We start from the raw sequence: 19,384 nt of genomic DNA on the forward strand, positions 1-19,384 counted from the left end.
CCCTCCTTTCTTCTTCCCACCTCGTTAATTCGATCGCCCTCCCTCTCCTCTCTTCTACCTCCATCAAACACTTTCTCGCCAACTCCCCTCTCTTTCCCTCCCACAGCTTTGTCTCAAGTTTCCATGCCCTCTTACCTGCTCTAATACTTAACTTATCCCTATGCGCTTCTTCTCTCACCATATATCCTGGCGTCCTCCAGTCTGCCCCTAGTGTCCACCTTATATACTTTTCTTGTAAACTCTTAATATCTTTCCTTTCTTTCCATCCCCATATCTCTGCTCCATAATCTAAAACCGGCCATACCAGCGTATCAAATAACCACATTCTTCTTCTCCAATTTTTTTTTGAACCTCCGTTTTCCTATTCCCCATATCTGTTTCATTACCCCTGCTGCTTTTTTTATCCTTTCTCTTACATGAGCTGTATGATCTCCATTCGTCTGCAAGATATATCCCAAATATTTATACTCTTTGACTTCTTCTAACTTTATTCCTTTCCATCTCCCTGTCCATTCTTTCTTTCTTCCTCCTCCTTTTCTAAACCTCATTATCTTTGTCCTCATTATCTTTGTGTTTTTCTTTAATTTTGTTCACATCAATTATCAATTTATTTGCTTAAGTGCCAATATGTACATAAGTTTCACACATGTCTCATAAAGTAATTACTCTACAGAAGTGAAATGAGTGACGGATCTGAATGAATGGAATCAAGTATGATGGAGGTAAGAAAAAGAGAGATTCTTCGGGTCATGTCGTATTTGCCAGATATCTGAGGATATGATGGAAGACGTGACGATTTTTTTCCCCCAGGGGCCAACACCAGTTACGAGCCAATAAGGTTTTTATGCCTCCCTTTGCGACGCAGCTGTGACCTTATCCGTTTTTTGCTAGATGTACGCACGCGACAACCGAATAACTGGCGTGAAATAATTCACCATTTGGATATAACTTAGCTCATGAAAAATGTGGTTCTGAACTTTACCGCGACGCTGGACATTATAGGGAAAATGGTACTTTCAGATTTTTTGAAACCAATCTTCATCACTATAAAAGCCCCTTTTTATGTCAACACTTTTTCGCTTTTACGTTCATCTGCTTTTACTATATTTTTCCCGTAAAAAATAAAATAAAAAATCTTCTTTTTTATATTGCCTTTTATTTGAATTCTGCAACCATAAATTTTCTGTGGAATGATTGAAGGATGTAGTCTATACAAAATATAGACTACATATAAAATATTTCTATGTGTCAATAATGATCAATAGCTGATTTTGTGTTACAAAATATTCTGTAAATCTACACATATTTAATGTTTATTATTTATAAATCATAGGTTATTATTTTCTTAAACAATTGTTTTCACGAATAATTTCGGCGAATTAAAAATACGAAAATTAAAATAACCGTTGTCAAATAAACAATTTTCTATGTTTTTCTAAAGTATGCGTCGGGATTTTTTAAAAATTATTAATTATTAATAAGCGGATCATTTTTTATGACTTCGTCAATAATTTTGAAAACTGCTCAATTTCGAATGGCTATATTTGATCATTGAAGAAGACAATAAATAATACTTTGCTATTTTGTGCAATATATTTAAAAACAACTAACACAAAACTTTGTTTTAGATCCTCGACATTAAAAATTAGTCTGATTTAGTTAATGATCGATCTATTTTTTTTAATATTCGTATTTTTTAGTTTAATTTCACTTTTTTTTATTAAGAAATTTTTTCTATAGATCGAGGATTCATCATTTTGATTGAAAATTTAACACAACCATTTCCTTTACCATTTCTGTATTTTACGTATATCTTATGAATTTTTTCGGATGATGCTTTAAAAAATTCTGTATGACTTAATTGCCCAAAAATGTTTAAAATAAAAGGAACAACATTTTATTGCATTAACCTTATGGGTCCCCTAGGTATAAGGTGGTTTCTATAATCTATAACTATAGTAAACATTTAGAGCGGGCAGGGAAAATAAAAAATGGGTCAGGCAGAAGTCAGGGAAGGTCAGGAAATGTTCAAACTCTAATTTTGTAATAAAACCTGTTTCAATCGATTTAGAACGATTAATTAAACTCTCGTAAATTTTCTCATCTACCTCGTACAAAATTTAAACTCCGTTTACTATTTTGCAGTGGTCTTACAAAATAGGCGTGGTTGAAGAGAATTTCTAGAAAAGCAGTCGTTTCCTGTTTTCTACTCGTATGCACGTTCAATTAATTGAATACCTAAATAAAAAATAAAGAACGTGATCCAAACAGTAGATATGGTGCTAATAGGCGTTGGCAATGAAACAGAAATTAGAAACGGTCGGAAAAAAGGGTGTGCTAAATACGATAATGATCTTAAATAGTGGGCGTGGTAAAAGAGCATTGCGAAAATATCCATTTTTGTCAAATTTAGTTTCTTCTAATCCAATTGAATAATGAAGTCCACAATACAGAGCGTGAACAAAAAATGGGCGTGGCGCTAATGGGCGTTGGCATTGTGGAAAATGGGAGTGGTCAGAGAAATTTAAAACAGAATTGGCCTGATATTATTAGCAAGGTGAAGGTGCCTTGCTAAGAAATTCGTCAAGTTTTTTTTTCTAAGCGTATATTTGTTTAATCCAAATTTTGTTAGAATGTGAAATTTCACTCTCGTCAAGTTGGTCCTGCATGATGTGCCAAATGTAAAACCAGTTCACAATTTTGCTTCAAAATTGCCACCAGGTAATTCAAATCGATTGAAAGGAACGATAAAAGTGTCGTAGAAAGAGATTAGAAATCTTTATGACAATTTGCCTTTCTTCTTCCAAGTCAACACCTAAATAAACATTAAAGAGCGTAACCAAAACGGGGGCGTCATGGGGGTAGGCGCTAGAAATGATGTGGAAAATCGGAGCAGCCACAAAAAAATGGGTGTGTTACAACAGGTATTAACCTTAAAAAGTGTACGCGGTTAAAGAGCGTTGCTGAAAGAAGTCTTAAACTTTGTCTCTTGTATTCAATTAATGCAAATCCTTTCAGGAACTTCAATTTAGATCTCACGAATCTGGTCCTCTATTTTGTACCAAATTTAAACCCAATGCCGTATTTTGCTTTAAAATTGCCAGCAGAGAACGAAAATTGATTGAAAGAAGCGATAAAAGTGTCGTCGGAAGATATTAGAAATATTTACGACAATTTACCTTTCCTTTTCCAAATCAACACTTATATCAACATAAAAGAGCGTAACCAAAAAAGAGTGCGTGGTGGTAATAGGCATTAGCAATTATGTGAAAAATCGGAACATCCAAAGAAAATGGGTGTGTTTAAAATGTATTTGATTAAAAAAATAGACGCGGTTAAAGTTCATTGCTGAAAGAAGTCGTCAAACTTTGTTTTTTTCAATTTATTCAATGCAAATCCTATCAGGACCTTCAATTTAAACCTCACGGATCTGGTCCTCTATCTTGCAACAAATTTAAACCAACTTCAGTACTTTCCTTTAAAATTGTCACCAGGGAACGCAAATCGATTGAAAGGAGCGATAAAAGTGTTTTAGGAAGTGATAAGAAATATTTATGACAATTTGCCTTTCCCCTTACAAGTCAACACCTAAATCAACATTAAAATCCATTACCATAAAAGTAAGCGTGCTGGTAATAGGCGTTGACAAAAACATGTGGAAAATGGAAGCAGTAAGAGAAAATGGTGTGTTTAAAACGGTATTTGCTTAAAAAAAATAGACGTGGTTAAAATGCGTTGCTGAAAGAAGTCTTTCAGCTTTGTTTTTTTCTATTAATTTGATGCAAATTTTTTTCAGGATCTTTAATTTAAATCTCACGACCTTGTCCCTCTACTTGTACCAAATTTAAACTCACTTCGGTATCGTGCATTAAAATTGCCACCAGGGAATGCAAGTCGATTGAAAGGAGCGATAAAAGTGTCGAAGGAAGTGATTAGAAATCTTTATGACAATTTACCATTCCCCTTCCAAGTCAACACCTAAATCACCATTAAAGAGCGTTACCAAAAAAGTGGGTGTGGTAGTAATAGGCGCTCACAATTATGTGGAAAATGGAAACAGCCAAAGAATATGTGTGTGTTTAAAACAGTATTTGCCTTAAAAATTGGACGTGGTTATAAGGCGCTGCTAAAAAAAAGTCTTTAAACTTTGTTTCTTCATATTAAGTTTTGCAAATTCTTTTAGGGTCTTCAATTTAAATCTCACGAATTTGTTCCTCTACTTGTACCAAATTTAAACTCATTTCGGTATCGTGCTTTAAAATTGCCACCAGGGAACGCAAATCGATTGAAGGGAGCGATAAAAGTGTCGTAGGAAGAGATTAGAAATCTTTATGGCGATTTGCGCTTCCTCTGCCAAGTCAATGTTAAATCACTGCGATAATGAGTCTCTCGTAAACTCTTCCCCATTGCAAAAGGTCATAATGACGCAAATGCGAGCTGTTAAAGTCCCATTTAATATAAATTCACTTTCTTTTGTAAGAGGCTGCTACACCAAATGGAAGACGCCCCTAAGTAAATAGGAGAATAACGTGCGAATATAACGGACCTCGTCGACACCTATCTTTGTCGTAAAACGTACCCCTGTGTTTACCCGCAACGAGCGAAACATAAGGCAAATACCGCCTACGGGGTGACGATAGAAAACCAGGGACCATGAGGGAATCTTCATGTTTGCCTCCCAAGTGCTCTTGTATTTGCTTCCTCCTTGTTTTTCCATCCTCCCTACATACATATACATCAAGTCTCGTCAGTCAATGGCAACGCATATGGTCTTGCGAAAGCTATATAAAAGCGAATACGTCATCAGAGGGAAGTTTATAGCAGACATTACGACCTCGATAGGCCGTAACGAAACCTCTCTTCTTACTCGTATTCAAGAGGCTACAAGACTCTTTGACACCCTTTATGGGGTTCTAGGAGAAATCATATTAGCTCTTAAAAGATGCAATTGGAGGCAGGGTCTCGGAAATGTCTTCTACTGAAGGGATGAAGTGGCAAATTAGCGAAGAACACTCTGATCAGCTTTACTTTTTCCCCTAGAGGAAAAGGAATGAGGAATCCAACACGAGAATTGAATTTTACGAAACTTTGGAAATTTCATGAAGTTCCGGAACTTTTCGTTAAATTTTTATAACAATTTGTCAACATTCTGGCAGATTAAATGAAATACCTTGACATTTTTTGAAATTTAATTCAGTTATTTCAATTTTCTGAAGATCGAATACATTTCTAATCAGACAGGGAAGTTAGGGTTAGTACTGTGTGATTGACCGGTTAAACTTTCCATCGATCTGAACTTGTTTTTTATTTAAAATAACTTCACATAGTTTAGTTTTTCAAATTGATATTCAAACTAGAAGATATAATTTGAAATCCACTGAAGGTGAACTTCATAAAATTTATAGTTAAAATATTTCACTTTCAACAAAATAGATAAAGTTTCAACTAAATAGTTCAGTTTTTAACTAAAAAAATGAGTTGTCAACGTAGAAGGTTACCTTTCTACCAAAAAATTAAAATTTTAATAAAATACAATCTTTTTCAACCAAATAGTTGAACATTTTTAACATAACAAGATTCAATTTCTGCTAAAGCAGTTAAATTTACAACAAAAAAAGATTTTAATTTCAAATAAGAAACAGTTGAATCCTACTAAAGAAGATAAAATTTCAATCATAGCTTAATTTTTAAAACGAAAACATGAATTTTCAAAACTCCATTAAAATGCAGAAGAAACGTTTTTCATTCCAGAAAAGAAATTACAATCAGACTGTTTAATTTTCATCAAATTAATTACATTTTTAGCTTAGTAATTAAATTTGGAACCAGGAAAGTTTAATTCTAAAAAATAGCAGTGTTTAACGAAAAATAATTAGCTTAAAAACAAAAGTTGGGTTTTCTTTTTGGGATCTATTAATTTAGTTCGCACTTGAGTGGAGAAACAAGAAAATAAGGGAAACAGGATGAAGCACAATAGTTTAAATAAACATTAACTTTCATTTTTAATCCTTTAAGAATATTAGTTTAACCCAAAACTGTGCGTTTTTTTAAATTTGCAAACGCTAAAGTTTTTCCTTTTAGTTTAAAATCACTAGCAAAAATTTTATTTTATTTTTAAACATTGTTGAGAGGTTCCATTAAGCTAATTTAGATCAAAAATAAAGTTTCTTCGTTAAAATATTTTAAAGTACAAATTTAGGACTAAGAAGTGATTTCACCACTAACAAGTGTTTCTTAATTTTTCAGCAATATATTCTAAATTAATTTGAAATTCTGTACATTTCAATTACATAGTTTTTAATTCTACTAAATTCACTCACCTTAATTGAAGTTCCATTATATTCTTGAAAATATCTTTAATTGCTTCGAAATAATTTTTTAGAATTTATGGAATCTTTTTTTGAATCAATGAAACTTCGTAAAATTCAATTTGATCAAATTTATAAATAAATTATTTTAAATCTTTCGAAATTCTGTAAAGTCCTCTCAAAATCTTTAAATTTCAATAAACTCTTTGAAATTCCATGAATCCTATCGAACTGATTAAAATAGCTTGAATTTTAATGATATGCTTTAAAATTGAATTCAATCTATTTTACTTGAATGAAATGAACTGAGATTCCATGAAACATCTGGGAATGCTTCAAAATATTTTTTAACTGCAACATTTTAATAAATTTATGAAAATTCCATAAAACTAAATTGATTTATCGAATTAATTCAATTTATTTATTAAACTAATGAAATTAATTTAAAATTTGCAGTATATCCCTTGGAATTCAATGAAACTCATTTAAATTATTTAAAGTCCCCTCACAAATTATATTCTAAAAAATCTCTTGACCCTCAGGGTGCGGACTGGGTTATCATGACCCTAGCGAATTTTGAATGTAGTGCCACATTGGAAGAAGTCTGCGCTTTGTATGAAAATTATAAGCTTGGAGAAATTAGAGTCGGGTGTTTTATACCTAGTGCGCCCGGATCGTGACAAAATCCGTTTTTTGTGAAAATTAAAAATTGTCTTTTTGAAAGAATTTTATGCAGTAGAGTATACTGGTATATTTAATTACATTATTTTTAATTTATTTTGATAATATTACAGTAAAAACTCTGAGATTGGGCCGGTTTTGGGGTTGGGGTTGGATTACACAGATAGAGGGCCGTTTCGTAGAAAACGCTTTTGTTTGACCAGACCTGAGCGACCGCCTCTACCCCGCGCAGCTTTATTTTTACTCCTACTTTCGGCGCGGCTTCAATTCTAGGAAGAACTATATCAGGGGGCCTTATATCTTCTGAGTAAATTTCCGATTGAGCTAAGGAAAATATTGTTTCAATTGACGAATTACAGCCCAATATCCAGTTGCTCAAAGTCGCCGGGTTAGGCTAACCCCTGTCCATACGGAACGTAAAATTTTTATAGTTGCTACCCTGGGGATTAAATGTCTGCGAAGTTTGCTCACATTCTTTAAAATTTTATTAAACTTTTTCAAATTCTATGAAATTGATCTAATTTATTGAAATTATTTAGATTTCTTTTACATGCCGCGCGATTTCATTAAATTTATTCAACTTGAATAAAGTCCATTTAGATTCCATTAAATATTTTGGAATGCTGTAAAATTTTGTTGTCTTTCCCGTAGAATGTTAGGAAAATAAGATTTCTTAAAATTCGATGATATTCGATAAATTTTTCGAATTAATAGAAGTAATTTAAAATTCCGGTTTATCCCTCGAAATTCACTAACATTATTTAAAATCTCACAAACCCAATTCTACAAAATCTCTTGACTTTCTGTGAAATTCCCTCAAATATTTTCAAATTTCGTTAAGCGCCTTGAAATTTCATGCAACCAATCAATATTATTGAAATTAATTAAATTCCTTTAGATTCTATGGAATATCTTGAAATGTTCAAATTTTTTTTGCAATCTGTGGAATTTTATGAAATTAACAAATTGTAATTATATTCCATTATAGCGCATTGATTTATTAAAATTTATTCAAAAGAAATTAATTTCACTTAAAATTGCATGAAATACGACGAAATACACTGAAATCATTTGAAACCCTGGGAACTTCAATAAAATCCTTCCAAATTACATTAAATTCGATACCCCTGATAGGATTCTCGGAGAGATGAAGTTGTAACCATAAAAAACGAAATTGGACATAACGAATCGAAAAGGTCTCTTACAAAGGGGATGAAGTTGCAAACTAACGAAGAACACTCTCATCAGCTTTACTGTTTTCCTTCAGAGTGGGAAGGGTAATGAGATGGGATCTGAATATCAGGAAATGAAGAGTAATGAGCAAGAAATGGAGAAAAGTGCAGTTGTCTCATTTTGCTAGTTTCATTTTGTTTCAGGCTCGTCTTGTCATAAATAAGTGAAGCTCCACAGAGGATCCGAACTGAGTTGTAAAAAAGTAAATAAGCATTCGTGGGTCAACGGTGAAGTGTGATAAGGAAATTCAACGTTCAACTTTCCACCTCGTAAGCCAGTCATTTTTAAGCTTTTGAATACCAGGATGAGAAAAGTCCCTGGCCTTTTAACTTACGGGGTCATGCTTAGAAATTTACTGAAAAGGAAATATTCAGCGTCGTTGGAAAAAAGGGAGCAAATGTTATTCCATAATGATAAAAATCTGTATTCCTTTGTTCCTTTATTCCACTTTTCTATTTCTATATAAAGTATATTATTTTTCCAGTAATCAAGGTGACCGAATTATTTCACTTTCAAAATTGCCTGAAATTCTCCTCATTTTCCCCGATAAACTTTTCATGTTTCTTGATTATTAATATTCTAAGAACAGCATCTTAATCTTATAACGTATCTAACATAGAATATTTTATAGAAAAAATAAAACAATTACAAATTAAAATTTCAAAATGTCTCAATTGTATATTTCAACGAAAAAAGATTGATTCTACCATTGAAGATGAATTTTCAATCCAAAAGGATGATTTCTAGCAAAATAGACGAATGTTGAAACAAGTTGTTGAATTTTCTACCCACAAAGATAAATTGTTTGTCCAAATAGACGAATTTTTAACAAAACAGTTTAATTTTCAACAAAATAATACAACATTAACAATATTGTTCGATTCTTAAACTAGTACTTAAATTTTCTACCTAAGAATATAAATTTTCAACCACATATTTGAATTTATAAACAAAAAAAGATGAAACTTCAACCAAAAAAATTTATATTTTCCATAAAATAGTTGAATTTTCAAAAAAATTATTCTTGACTACAAATTTGCAATTCTAAGTAAGTATTTCAAACCATTTTCAAGAAAATAGTTCAATTTTCAATCCAAAGAACCATTTTTTGAGTCAATTTTAAATTTTCAACAAAAACATAAATTCTCTGCAAAAAATATAAAAGTAGTTATTTTTATCTAAAAAATATAAAATAACATCTATCATAAGAGATGAATTCTGAAATCAAAAAGACAAAATTTCAATTAAGAAGATTAATTTTCTAAACAAAAACACGAATTTGCAAGAAAATAGATGGATTTTTTAACAAATATTTGAATTTTTAACAAAAAATATAAATTTTCAATCAAATATAGAAGAGTCCAATTTTTAGTGAAAAGAAAATTGTCCAAAAGAAACGAAATCTCAACAATATATTTAAATTTTCAACCAAATGTGTGAATTTTCAAAAAAATACATAAATTTTCAAATAAATAAAAATAAAAAAGTTTTCCACGAAAAAGATCAATTACAACCAAATATAGTCAAGTTAAATTTTCAGTAAAAAGAAAAGAAAATTTTAATAATATATTCAAACTTTTGACCGAAGGTATACATTTTTAACTAAAATGATGCATTTTCAACGAAGTAAAAAATATTTTAACAGACAAAAATATTCCAGTCAAGACAGAAAAAGAATTCTCTGTTAATCAATTACTTTTTCAATCTGAAAATATGAATTTTTAACCAAAGAGTCGACCAAAGAAATATGTTTTCAACTAAAATGACGAACTTCAAACTTAAATAATAAAATGTTCAGTTTAAACAAAAAATTATTATTAAAAACATCAATTTAAACAAAAGTTAAACTTTTAACCAAAGTGATACATTTGCAATTTTAATGTTGAATCGTGAACTGGAATAGTTACCGTTTTAGTGAAAAAAAATGAATTAAAAAAAATAACGAGCTTTTAACGATAGGCAAATTTTTAGATGAAATTATGAATCAGCAAGTAAAAAAGATTTTTCAGGCATAAGAAGACAAAATTTCAATCAGATTCTTGAATTTTCGAGCAAGGAAGAAAAATTTTTTATAGCAAAGTTTAATTTCTAAATGGAAAAAATCAATTTTCGCAAAAAAACATTATTTGTATCCGAATAGTTGACTTTTTTTTTAATTGTGGAATTTTCAAGCCAAAAAAATAAATAAAAATCGTAGATAGTTCATATTATAATCAAAAAAAGATTTTAATTTTTAATTCTAAGCCGTTAAATTCAAACAGTAAAGTCGAATATTCATTAAAATACTTGTATCCTCAACTAAAGGAGAATAATTTGCCACCAAATAGTTTTATTTCTATGGAAAAAGATAAAATTTCTACTAAAACAGACCAATTTGTTTAAAGTACTAAAATTTTTAACGAACAAAGAGTTCAGTTAGATGTTCAACAAAAAGTTAATTATCTACAAAAATAGTGGAATCGTCATCCAAAAACACTAATTTTTAACAAAATAGTTAAATTTTCAATCAAAAAGTTTGACTCATAAAAATATGTTGAATTTTCAATAAAATAACAAAATGTTCAATCACAAATATAATCCTCAGGAGACAGAAACTGGAAAAAAGTCAAAGACAGAATCATTATCTTTCAAAATTGTTATCATAGACTATTTTATAAACGATTTCAACAGTTTAAGATTAAAACTGAGGAACTTCAATTTTATTATCCCTGGCAGTTACTTACAGTGCATTATATAGAAATTTCTTGACTTTTGCAATATACTTCTAAACGCCTGACTTTTTCTATGATTTTCACATTTTGCCTGACTAGCGGCCGCCCGGGCAATGATTCCATTTAAAGATCATCCTATTTCAATTAGAGAAGTGGTCAGAATCTCAGTAGAACAACTGGACTGGTCTAGAAGGACGGCGAAAGGCTTCCGTTAGGGCCACGTTAGAAGTTCTAGATAAAGTTCAACTAGAAAATGGTTACATAAATAGTCTGGCCCTGACTATTTTTCCTATCAGAGTCCGATCAGAAGTAGAGAAAACTATGTGGAGCCTTTTCAAATACCGATCGCAATATCTATATAGGTTAAGCTAGTATAATAATGTATTAATTAATAAGCTGTCATTTGCAAATATCAATAATAATATACCTCACAAATTGGAAATCCGATATTCACACATATAATAATTGAAAACATATACACGAGTACAAAAGGAAAATTAGTGCATCAGGTAAAATTGAATTTGACTTTTCTGGCGGAACTAATTATTCACACAATCAAAATGCGAAAATGATTCCCAGGTGTATTGTTAAATGCCATGTGTTTACTTACCGGTCGATTGTTGAGCTTGAAAGAGAGGCTGGTTGGCGGCTGGGAGGGTGGCGAACTGCAATTTGCTTTCAGGGTATCCCCAGGGTCGTAACGATCGCGTTCCGATGCGATAACAGGCTTACCCTTGGGTAGAGCTGAAACATAATAATTTTCGGAGATTCTTAAACCACAACGGAACTTGAGAGCAACACTCTAAATCGACGTAATAATCAGACCGTTTTTCACTTTAGCCAAGGCCTCATCCAATTTTCATTCGAAGTAGTTCATCCCTGGGGGAATTCATGGCTCGCTTTACTACATTTTACGTATCGGCGCTTTGCAGGCTGCTGCAAAATTTAACAAATAACACTCTTATCGTAAGGAAACGTTGAAATACGTCTTTTTTTTAAAATTATTTATTGTCTCGTGAATTATGATGATTACTTTAATCTCGTTCACTTCATGCACAAAAATATACATTTAAGGCTTACTTTAATCTATTCTTACAATTAAAATATTATTTGAGTTAATTATAAATTAATTATAAAATAATATTTGAGTTGTGAATTCTCTTTCTTTAAAGCACCTTCCAATTTAACAAGCGCATTCTCATCACCTATCTTGTGCTTTGCACTTGATTTTGTTCGAAATACGAATTTTTCTACATTATGTTCAACACTATAAAATGTATATTACATTTAATCCTATACTTTGTCCTGGGATTAATTATTAATTATTCAGATTTTGCATAATGAAGTGCAAATTTTATTTCTCATGATTACTTCAATATTTTAAATTTATTTTGTATCAATTTTTATTCATTTATCCTAAAAATGTATCATTTCAATAAATTTATATTATTATAATGTATATTATGTATTGATATGGGATCAAAATTATGTATTTGTATTATATTGTTTTTATAATTGGAAAAAGTGCGCATACTACATATAAAAAAATGTGTTCACAAACATTTTATAGCACCTTGCGCCGTTTTTACAATCAATTTTGGATAAACGACTTTTATCTATTAATTTTGTATACATACCTTATGTCGTTTTCCCGTAATTTTTTTTTATTTCTGATGTTATTTTTTACAACTAAATCAAAATATGCACGTCCTCTCAAAAAGTGATTAAAGACAAATTTTTAGATCTTGTTTGGGGCACAGGTTTTGTTTCTTAATATTTTTTGTTACTTTGTGTAGTTCATCCGAACATTTTAATTTTATTTTTTACGATTAAAACAAAAACTACGCGTTTCATCAAAAAATGATTGATAACAAATTTATATATCTTTTAGGGGTTAATAACTTTTGCCTATTAATTATTTTTTGGATCCTACTCTATTTCTTAAAAAATTGATTTTATAATTTTTTATGCTTTTTTCATAATTGAAATAAAATGTCCGTATCATCAAAAACGTTTAAGAACAACTTTGTATCTCTTTCTTCGGCGAACAAGTTTTGTCTTATTTTTTTCTTTGTTTGTGACTTTTGTCCAGTAATTTAGTTAAAATGCAAGAAATTTAAATTAGATTAAAATCTAAATTAAAAATCCTATTTAACGTCCAATAATCACATGATGAAAACTCTTGTTAAAAACAAGAATCCAACGACCAAATTTGGACCAAAACGAATAAACAAAAATAAAAAATTCTATTGTTGTTGTTTTCGTTTATTCGTTTTGGTCCAAATTTGGTCATCAGATTCTTGTTTTTAATAGGAGTTTGCAGTAATTTAGTTTTTTTTTAGTTTTAACGTTGTTTTTTAACAAATAAAACAAAAACTACGAGTCCAATCAAAAGTAATAATAACAAATTTGTAGCTCTTTTTCATGCATTATTGTTGTATTTTTATGTTTTCACCCATCTTGCATAGTTTGACCGAAAAAATTCTGGACTTTTCATTATTTTTTATGCGATAAAAATTTGAATTTTCGAGTTAAAAAACAAAGTAAAGTAAACTTATATAATATGCTTGTAGGGCTTTTAAAAAGCAACTTGTTTCGTTTCTAGGAATTTGTCTTATCGTGCGTTAATTGGCTTAAAAATTTGATTTTACTTTGTCTTTTGAATTTTGAAAATGCTATAACTCTGATAATTGTCTTTTGATCAAAAAAAGTCATGAGGATAAATGTTCTGAGTTTTGAGTTTCTTACTAATAAGAATAGCCGTATGACGAATTTTTCAATCTTAAAAAAAAATTGTCCTAAAATTTTTGAAAATGCTTCTTTTTTTCAATTTTTATCCAAAATAGCAGGCTGACGAACTTGACCGTACGTTTCCGACACTCAAAAAGCATACCAAAGGGCAATGTAATAGATTAATTCTTTTAAAATCTATCGTGTTTACAGACAAACATAGAGACATACAGAAATACAAATTTGACAAAAATCTAAACTTTTCTGATGAGAGTGTAAAAATATTTTTATTTCGATCTATTTATTGAAAATTTTATCAAATCAGGAAAACTTATCATCAGCTCCTGGATATCTGAGTACATTATTTTTATATTTTTACAAACAATTTTAATAAATTATATTAATACATTGAAAATAAATTAATGATGTAATTTAAGGAAAATTGAGGAAAAAAAGATCAAATGAAAAATAAGAAAGAAGAAAGGAAATAAACAGGGAGGTAGCGACAGGCGGCAGCTAAGAGAATGAAAAAAAGAAAGCGACGGAATAAAGGAATTTCAAACTTCATTAATTCCATTTTAATGATGCCGTTCAAATCCAGAAAATCTTATTTACTTTTTCACAGAATTTTGAAAATATGAAAAGAATATTCTCTGGAAAAGTGAAATTTTTCATTTTTTTCGAATAATGAAACAAAGTTGTTGCTAATACCAAAACAGCAATGTATGACTTTTATTAGGGATAAGTCATTTTTTTTGCAGTGAAATTTTTATTTTTATTGCAAATGCTGTAAGCTATCACAAAAGAGTAAGAGGTGATTTTTGTAAAACTTTTCTAGACATTCAAACTTTTTAAAAAAATGACGATAAGAATTGGTTATAAACAACTTTATCATAATGTGTCATAACATTTTCAAGTATTGAACTTGAGTGCAGTACAAATTTCAAAGCCTATAGTCCGAAATAAAAATCGGTGAAATAATATTTTAGCCTGTTTTTTTTTAGAAATATTTATAGGCTGCTAACTTAATATTTTAAAAGTATAAGCATGAACTTAATTATTAGAGGAGAGTACTTGAATATGAGATATTCTCTTAATATGAGATAGCGGGGTGTCAGCTAAACTAAGAGACCCACTCTGTTGGTTCTATCACTAACTTCTAGCCCTTGAAGAAAGAGTAATTTCGTGGTATAGTCCATTTTTCATTGGGCTTCTAAAGATTATAGGTGTTTTTTTGTGAAAGCGATTGTGTTCGAGTTCTTGGAAGGGAATTCTTTAAACCCTATTTATTATTCATTAAATATGTATTTAGCAGTAAAGTTTGCCTGGAGTGATGGATATTGAATAACTAAGTAGGAAAATATCGATAGTGTTGAAGTTTTTCATTGTACAGGTCAGGCGTAGTAAGTGCGTAGTTGCACGGTCTGGTTCTCATAATATGAGAAACCTGTGTTTTTTATAACACTGTGGCTGCGCGGGAGAAACTGGTTACGAAAGTGTTTGTGACTACTGCAAAAAATAAATATATCTAAATAGCAGTGAATTTATACTTCGGAAACATAGGATAAAGTTTTTTATTAAAAATAATACTTCATATTGCATTTTATTAGCTATTTCCTGGTGTATCTCATATTATGAGAATAGTTTGACGAGTTTGGAAAAAGCACTTTTTTACATTTTTTGTATTTTTAGCATAAAAAAAAATGTTAATAAAATTTTTATTCAAGCTCCTTATGGCAAACTAAATTTCCTTTAAAGTGACCTATACTACATTTAAATTCAGTCTATAGAATTCCGTCAATCACGCCAAACAGAGTTGGTATCTCATATTTGGGTACTCTCCTCTAATTTAAACTGTTATTCTTAATATAAATTATTAAAATGGCTATTTATTTATTGCAGGCTTCACAGTCGTTTCCCTATTCTGAGTACCCAATAATAAGATCTAACTAATTTTGGTTGCTACTTCATTTATTCTCGGGTTGAAACTTCAAGCACTTTGAAAAAAGATCGTCTTTTTGTCTTAAAAATTCAATAATTTAAAAGGAAATTCAACTATTTGGTAAAAAATTTAACTGTTTTGCAGAAAAGTCTTATTTTTCATTAAAAATTAATAATCTTAAATGAAAATTAAACTATACTATTTTTCTTTAAACATTTATATTTTTTAGTTAATTCATACAAATATTTACTTTACAAATATCAGAAAACATATCAACATTAAACACACCCACTATGCATGCAATTGAAAATTTGTGTAATTTGTTAAAAATTTGCTATTTATTTAGTGAAAAATGGATGTATTTAAATAAGATTCTTCTTTTTTGGTAGAAAATTAATTTTTTGTGTTAAAACTTCATCTTTTTGTTTAAAAATCTAACTACAGTCAAACCTGGATTTAGTGATCCTTTATTTAATATTTCCGAGAATTGACGCCGCATGGCAAAATAAAGAGAGAGAAACAGGAAAGAGAAAAAACAGAAGAGAGACAAAATAGTTCCGAGACTCTGGACTTAATGTCACGCTAAGTGTCAAAATTGACATTAAATCCAGGCTTGACGGTATTTTGTTGAAAATTTAACAATTTTGTAGAAAGTTCATCTTTTCGGTTAACAATTTAACTGTTTGGTTAAAAATTAATGTTTTTGTTGAGGATGCAACTCTTCTGTTGTAAATTCAGTTTGTTTTTATTCAACTGTTCTGTAGAAAGCTCATATTTTTTGTAAAAAATTAGTCTGCTTTGGTTGAGGTATCAACTGTTTGTTGAAAATTTAAAAAAAATTAAATTTATATTTAACTTTAAAAAAAGTACATGAATCGTAGCATTAGCGGACATTTTTTCGAAATACACTTAACTCCTGGATTCTGTCCTTTCGTTCTCGGCTTTCTTAGAACTGCTAGCCCACGCAGTTTCCAGCAAGCAGGAAAAGAGAGAGTTAATACTTTCGGTTCGTAAGGGCCAGAGTGCGCGAGTACTCAGTAGAGTATATTGCGCAATATTATTAATTTCAATCGGAAAAAGTAAAACAATAACAAAAAATAATTCAGGGTCTTTTTAGTAAGAAGAATGATGTGACTTTCAAAATAAGGTTTCAAAGGAACCCAAATAGGAAGAGAGTTTTTGCATGATTTGAAATAATAAGTTGAATGGACCGCTTCTGTTATTGAAAGACGGAGAACTGTTAGTTGAGAAGGATTTGCAAAATAAAGAACTTGGAACCAGCAGATGGTCGTATGTACACGAATTGAGTTTTCCACTGGTTCGATAATGTTGAAGAAAAGACTTTTAGAAGCCTTGGTTTACCTTCGAAATATCCGTGAAGGCATCAGCCTTGCGATCACGGCTCGCTCTCTATTATCGTAAAATATGAAATTCATATTCCGTCCGCCATGGAAGTTACTTCTAGGTCGTATAAAAGATTCCTGTAGACTATAACCAAGACATCAATATAAAAGAGCTATATGGGATCCTCGACGACGGATATATGAAGAAACTAATTTCGGGATGAATAAAAAATCGGGGGGAGAAGAATTTTATAATAAAATTTATTTTATCCCGGACTCGGAACTGATTATTCGAATAATATTTCAAGAATATTACAAAGTCTTTCTCAGTAAATAATAAATAATATTTTTTTATCTTTTATAAATATCTGAATGTGTAAACATTGCACTACTTACATGTAAAATTAAATAACTGTTTCTTAATATTCGAAAGTAACTTTATTAAAGGATAATTTATTTCTTAATGGTACCAGTTACTATGGATTTAATTAATATTACTAAGTAAAGGTTTGAAAAATTATATAACAAGATATTTTTAAATATATTTTTACTAGTCACCAAATGATTCAACCAAATGTTTCAACCCAATGGTTAAATTTTTAACTAAAAAATATTAATATTCAACCAAAAATATTTTTTATTTTTAATCAAAAACAGTTGGATGAAACCTAAAAAGAATAATTTTCAAGAAAAATGGAATTTTTAACTAAAAATGAAATTTTTAACTAAAAATGAAATTTAAGTCCAAAGAGAAAGAAAATTCAAAGAAACCGTTGAGTTTTTAAGGAAAAAGATATATTTTAAACCAAAAAGATTAATCTTCTGCCTGAAAGAACGAATTTTGCACCAAATAGTTGAATTTTCAACTAAAAAAAATCAACAGAAATATATGCATAGAATTTAAATGAAATAGTAGTGTAGTTCTACTTTTAACAAAAAATTAATTTACAATAAACAAAAAAAAAAAAGAATTTTCAGCAAAAAAAGAAAATTATCCACAAAGTACGTGAATTTTCGACCGAATAGATGAATTTTCTAGTAAAAATATGGCTTTTCAGGCAAAATTTTTCATTTTTGACTGAAATGGTCAACCTTTAACTAGAGTAGTTCAATTAAACCAGAAAAGACCAATTTTCAAGAATAGTTGAGTTTACCTATAAAATATTTTCCAGACATGAGAGAAAAAAAACTTTTAACTGGAATGTCTAATTTTCCAGAAAAATACGAATTTTTAACTAAGAAGATTGTTTTTCTAACAAAAAGGACAAATTTCCAGCAAAATAAATGAATTTTCAACTAAATAGTTGAATTTTAAACTGAAAAAGATCAATTTCGAACCAATAATAGAATTGTCGAATTTTCATTTTAAAAAAAAAAGTAATCTTAAACCAAAAAAAAAAAAAAACGATTTTTCCACAAGATAGTTAAATCCAGTAATGTAAGCCTAGGTTGGCAAATGAAAAACGTTGTTATTTAATGCCTGATAATTTTACATTTTCCAAGATTTCATGGTGAGTAAGCCCCTGCATGCTTTGATTTTCAAAATCATGAGATTAAATATTTAAAAAAGTTATTAATGGTAATTCAATAATTTTAAACGTTACTTTTGTTATTTAACAGGAATTTTAAATTGGCAATGAAATTTAAAATTGGAATTCTTTCAAGCAATGTGGGATGATAATAAATCCGAGTGTGGATAATCCGGAAGAATGGAGAGCAGCAAGACTGTCGAGATAACTTTTCAGCGGCTTCGTAAAAGATCAGGGTATAAGTATGCAAGAAAAGCTAACGTGGTATATACGAAGATTCTAAGAAAATTTCGACCTTGTCGCCTAAGGAAAGTTGGAAAATTGTCTTCTTTCTTACTGATGACATAACAAGAACCATGCACATTGAGCTTGACTATGAGGTAGACAAGTACATGCTTATGAGGGTTGAAAAACAAATTACGCACTTTAACTTACCTTCAAGAAACCAACATGAGTTTAATATCCACATCTATTTCCAGAAAAATATAGATATAATGAGACTGTTAAAAGAATTTTTATTTAAATTATAACCAGACATGAGAATAACAACTGGAGAAGAAAGAATTTTTTGGAATTCTATTTTTGAAGATTTCAAGTGATTTGGGACACTAATTCTAGATACAGATTATGAATATGGAAAAATGATTTAAGGAATAAGCCAATAAAAAATAATAAACAAATTTTTGATGATTCCTCAATAATTAGCCAAATTCTGTATTTCAGAAACAGTTTTTATTCTTACATTGGCACACATTCTTAAATTTCACTGCAAACATTCTTCAGGATTTTAGCATTAAAATAATACATACGAGGGTGGATTGATAAGTTTCCGGCCTGACCAAGAAAAACGTTTTTAAGAATTTTTTTTTTTTATTTCTCAACATAATCTCCTCCAAGGCTGATACAT

At 29.9% G+C, this 19,384-nt stretch overlaps 1 protein-coding gene across 2 annotated transcripts in view; it reads right to left on the reverse strand.

The window, feature by feature from the left end:
- LOC117171815 overlaps positions 1 to 19,384 on the reverse strand; it is a 432,578-nt gene that overhangs the window by 120,023 nt on the left and 293,171 nt on the right. For both annotated transcript variants that reach the window (XM_033359445.1, XM_033359444.1), the window contains exon 4: positions 11,544 to 11,677. In XM_033359445.1, the coding sequence (XP_033215336.1) occupies positions 11,544 to 11,677 (134 nt within the window). The remainder of the gene's footprint in view (positions 1 to 11,543; positions 11,678 to 19,384) is intronic.

Source organism: Belonocnema kinseyi, chromosome 4 (genome assembly GCF_010883055.1).
Source record: "Belonocnema kinseyi isolate 2016_QV_RU_SX_M_011 chromosome 4, B_treatae_v1, whole genome shotgun sequence".
In the NCBI taxonomy this organism is placed as follows: domain Eukaryota; kingdom Metazoa; phylum Arthropoda; class Insecta; order Hymenoptera; family Cynipidae; genus Belonocnema; species Belonocnema kinseyi.